This window comes from Engraulis encrasicolus, chromosome 18 (assembly GCF_034702125.1).
Source record: "Engraulis encrasicolus isolate BLACKSEA-1 chromosome 18, IST_EnEncr_1.0, whole genome shotgun sequence".
In the NCBI taxonomy this organism is placed as follows: Eukaryota; Metazoa; Chordata; class Actinopteri; order Clupeiformes; family Engraulidae; genus Engraulis; species Engraulis encrasicolus.
This window is the reverse complement of record NC_085874.1, coordinates 36,931,348-36,936,283: the sequence shown is the minus strand read 5'-3', so window position 1 is coordinate 36,936,283 and position 4,936 is coordinate 36,931,348. Positions and strand designations below refer to the sequence as shown.

At 48.3% G+C, this 4,936-nt stretch overlaps 1 protein-coding gene across 1 annotated transcript; it reads right to left on the bottom strand.

The window, feature by feature from the left end:
- Window positions 1-492: 492 nt before the first annotated feature.
- Window positions 493-1,656, bottom strand: LOC134468227 (uncharacterized). Its single transcript, XM_063222170.1, has 2 exons — window positions 1,442-1,656; window positions 493-1,228 (listed from the first exon to the last, which is right to left on the bottom strand). The coding sequence occupies exon 2, from the start codon at window positions 1,225-1,227 to the stop codon at window positions 493-495; it is 735 nt and encodes a 244-aa protein (XP_063078240.1). The 5' UTR covers window position 1,228; window positions 1,442-1,656.
- Between the last annotated feature and the right edge of the window lie 3,280 nt (window positions 1,657-4,936).

Genomic DNA, 4,936 nt, shown 5'->3' with positions numbered 1-4,936 from the left:
GGAGTGGGGCCTTCTCCCGTTCCGACAGCTGTGCCAGGGACAGCCACAGAGAACGCTGTGTTGCTACTGCCGCCCCCATAGCACGGCCCACTGCCTGAGATGAACAGCGCGTGAGGCGGAGAGACAGGTCAGTCGCCCTGCGCAGTTCCACCACCAACTCACTCTCAGCATCCAGCGTATTAGACAGCTCCGTGAGTAGCTTGGCCTGATATCTCTGCAGCAACGCCGCTGTGTTGATGGAGCATGCTGCTTGTCCAGCCGCCAGGTAGGACTTTTCAGCGAGAGTGGCCTGGAGTCTGGCCACTGGAGACGGTAGGAGAGGTTTGCGGCCCAGGCGCAATGCAGGTGAAGAGGGCGACAAGTAACTCGCCACCGTATCCTCCACCGGTGGGAAGGAGAGATATCCACACTCCTTGGCCTGGTCCATATGCATGTAGGCAGCAAAGCCTGGGACTGGGGCACGGGCCGAATAGGGGTTGCTCCAAGTCTTGACTAGCTCCCTGTGCACTTCTGGAAAAAACGGGATTGGGCAGGGCGCCGGTGTTTGGGGCCCGGCGTAGTATTCCCCATCCAGCAACGACATCTCTGTGCTGGGGGGGTGGGGAGAGGGAGGCCGAGTTTGCTAGCTGCCCTGGTAGCCACCTCGTGCAGCTGCAGACCCAGTGTCCTCGAACCTACCGGAGGAGAGGATGCCCGGGACTCTTCGACCACCTCCTCCTCATATTCACCATAATACCCCTCTGCATCACTGAAGTCCTCTGGCTGTTCCTCCGACTCCTGCCCAAATACCAGCTCTGGCAGGGGCTGGTCGTGGAAGCCACGCGGTAACTCCACCGCCTCGTGGTGCGACCTCACTCTTGCATGTGGGGCTGGTGCAGCTAGCTCCCCTGCTGCCTCGTGGCGTGAACTCCCGCCAGATGGCAAGGTGGGAGCGGGGTTGGCTGTGGCGGGCTCGCGACAGTCATGCCCCTCCATATCGTGATCTGTGCTGCCTTCGGCTGTGGGAATCTCCTCAGCCTGGGCAGCAGCTTCTCTCGCCTCTCTGCGAGTCCAGTAAGCCGAGCGCTTAGTAATTTTAGCGAGTGTCAGTTCAGCACAGAATTCGCAGGTAGAACCGCCCGACAGCGCTGCCTCGGCGTGCTCTCTGCCGAGACAGACAATGCAAAATCGGTGCCGGTCCCCTTTGTCCCTGCTGTGCGGGCACTCCGGGTACAGCAGCCTCGACATCCTAGACACACCAGAGAAACAATTAACACTCACAATCGGTCCGAATTCTAAGGAAAACTACCGAGTGAATGCTCCAGTTAGCTAATGTAGCAACCACTAGCAAGTAGAGCTAACAGAAGTAGCAAACTTGCAAGCTAGAAGCTAATAGCCAAATACAAGAAACAAAAATCAACTCGTGGCACCCAAAGCCTGTGACCAGAGAAAATCCACTCACCGGCTTGAAAGAGTTGAAGCACACGGTTGAAAACTCGAATCTGAGATAAAGTTGTAGTTGCTTGACGGATCACTTCTATCGAAGTATTGAAAGAGGCCGAGGCTGCGTCATACCCAGCTATTTATGCCCTAAGGGCGGGCCCAGGGGATGACTGACAGCCTCTCAGCCATTCGGCGTGAGTAGAAAGTGCTTCGATTGGATCCGTGCATACGTCACGTCCCATGTGTTAGATCGCAGTCCACTGCGATAGGGAACCCTCCACGCTCTGTTTGCTCACTGTTCAGCCAATCAACAAACAGTTGAGAGTGATGACGTAGAACTCATTTGCAAAGTCCATTACTGGTTGGTTAAGGTAACACTATTCACACTTTTGTTTTTGTTATTTGTATGCTTTTGCGACACTATATCATAACAGTCATGCTAATAAAGCACAATTTGGGTTTTAATTTGAATTCAGAACTCCAATGAATTTAAATGGCAGAGCAAGTTCAGACCATCTCCCACCCTCCATGGAGACGGATTCCTCTAAGCTTTCGTCAGACTGTTTGACGGAGTCAACAACAGTCGGCTTTCGCCGAGGCTACATTTTCATAGCTGTTCTAGTCTAACACGGCTGTGTGTGTGTGTGTGTGTGTGTGTGTGTGTGTGTGTGTGTGTGTGTGTGTGTGTGTGTGTGTGTGTGTGTGTGTGTGCGCGCGCGAGCGCGCGCTTGTGAAAGACCACAGACAGAGAGTGAGCATATGCGTGTCAGAGAGAGAGAAAGTTTGTTTGTGTGTGTGTGTGTGTGTGTGTGTGTGTGTGTGTGTGTGTGTGTGTGTGTGTGTGTGTGTGTGTGTGTGTATGTGTGTGTGTTTTTACGAACCATACCATGGGTGTGTTTCCTTGAAAGTTGTTAGCCAGTTAGCAACTTCGGTAGTTGCCAATGGGAAATTGCATTGCAAAAAAACAAAGTGGCTAATGCAGTTAGCAACTATATGGTTTCGAAGAATGCACCTCAGGTAAGTTATGAGTGTTATGTACCTTCTTCTTCTCTACTTTTCATGCTATCCATTACACGGGTAATATACGATGGCATGCTAGCAACCATAGCGCTAACTAAGCCACCATATGGTCGTGGTAGTAGGCCTAGTAGCTACCCCCACTGCTACACAAAATACAGACATAGGCCTACATATACAAAAAGAGTACACACACACACACACACACACACACACAACAACAACAACACACAAAGGTTTAGCTTCGAATCGTACGGTGGGACGCATGGCCGATCAGTGGGGGTTGGTAATGCAATAATTAGACGGGCAGAGCGAGGTCAGCTGACCTGGTTGGTTTAGGGGTCCTGATGATATGCGCTGCTCATTAGCGAGAGCGAGAACCGTTGGCTTACACGGCTACATGCAGGAAATCATCTAGATTCATCCATTAAGTTCTGGGTCTCATTTGCATACATGCATCCATAACCCCCACATCTCTTCCCCCCCTCCCTCCCTCTCTTTCTCTCTCTCTTTCCTTTACGCACACAAACACAAACACACACACACACACACAAACACAAACACACACACACACACACACACACACACCAACCCTCGACCCCCATCGACCTCTCAACACACAAACATTCACACACACATGCATATATACACATGCCCTGCCTCCCCCATCGCACAACAACAAATTAGCATGAAGAACAGGGTCATTTCCAAATGTCTTGCTCTTACAGATGGCTTCATGTCTGCTATTATTTTAATCTGTTCCTTTTTCACCCTGACAGCCAATTGTCCTTTACATATATGCATTCCTATGAGCAAGAAAACAAACAATTATTTTACCTCATCATGTGCCGTGTCAAAATAAATGAGAGGCAGACAGTGTGATATAGCCTAGGCCTACTTGATATTTGATCCACTTGAACTCTCGATTGAGGGACTCTTTTTTACTCATAATCACAGCTTTCATTTTCATTTGCTGATTATTACACACATATACACATAACTCCACAAGGATTTCACATTCATTATAACATGATGTTTTCTTTCCTCATCAAAATCCATAAAGTGGATAACAGGGAGAGTGCACAGTTTGACCCATAGGGGTTGCCGTGGGAACATGTGCAAATGTTCCATTAGCAGCACCATCACCAAATGTTACCACGGCCATTTCTGACCCCCTTTTCGCATTCTGCGTCTGTTTTGTTCATTTGGATCTGTCGCACGCTGTGAAAGCTAGGCTGGCACAGCTGATACAGGCTATCATTTGAACTGATTAGGATTAGGGTTCAGCACTTAGCAATGTAGAACCTAGTGCGGCTAATACTAATACTTTGGTGATATGCCATGCTGCCAATTTCAGCTTAGCGGTTGTTAAGCAGGCCAGGCACAAACGATTATACTTAGAGAGAAAGGGATAGCAAACGGACAGAGAGAGCGGGACTGGTAGCCTACTAGGCACATGGGCACTCAGCATGTTCATGTATATAGGTACTAGATCAGCTATGCTCGATCAGATAGGCCGTTTAATGATGCCAATTTGCCCAAGATGCCCAAAAATAAAGGGGATGTTTGCCCATAGAGAGAGAGAGAGAGAGAGAGAGAGAGAGAGAGAGAGAGAGAGAGAGAGAGAGAGAGAGAGAGAGAGAGAGAGAGAGAGAGAGAGTGTGTGTGTGTGTGTGTGTGTGTGAGTGAGGGAGTGTGACAGAGACAGAGACAGAGACAGAGACAGAGAGAGAGAGAGAGAGAGAGAGAGAGAGAGAGAGAGAGAGAGAGAGAGAGAGAGATATGACCTGGGGCGGGGGGTGGGGGCTGCTTAACATGATGACAAAAACAGTGACAGTGTAGTAACATCTCATTACCTCCATCAAGCTAATCAACAGATTTGGACGAAACTTTGTGGGAGTTGTTGATAATGACCCAAGGAACAAGCGATTAAATTCTGGTGGTGATACGGATCACGAACCGGAACCAGGACGTTTTTAAAGATTCTTCACCATTGCTGGCCTATAAATCTAGACACACCTAGTGACCACAAATTGAATTGCGGGGCAAAACATTCCAATTTGTAACTCCACAAAAAGAAGGCAGAAAGACGTAAAATGAAAATAGGGTGTAACATAGTCAAATGTTCCATCAAGAATCTTCCTTGGCGGAGGTCTGCGCTCTCTGAGTGCCTGAGTTCCTTTCTCCACAAGCATAATCTTATCTAAATAAAATTTAAACCACAACAGGAAAAAAGAACAAACAAAGAAATCAAGTCATAGAGGCAGTGGGGTGGGGGACTGTATGGGCATCACCCTGCTGACTCATCAAGATATTCATTTACTTGATGTCTTCAAAACAAAGCAAAAAAACAGAAAAACAAAACAAAACAACAAAAACCCCAAATCAGTGCATTTGTTTTACATACAGTGGTCCATCCATCTTCCAAAGACGTCACATATTACCAAGCATGCATGAATGTTTTTTTGTTGTTGTAATATCTTGATGAAAATCCATG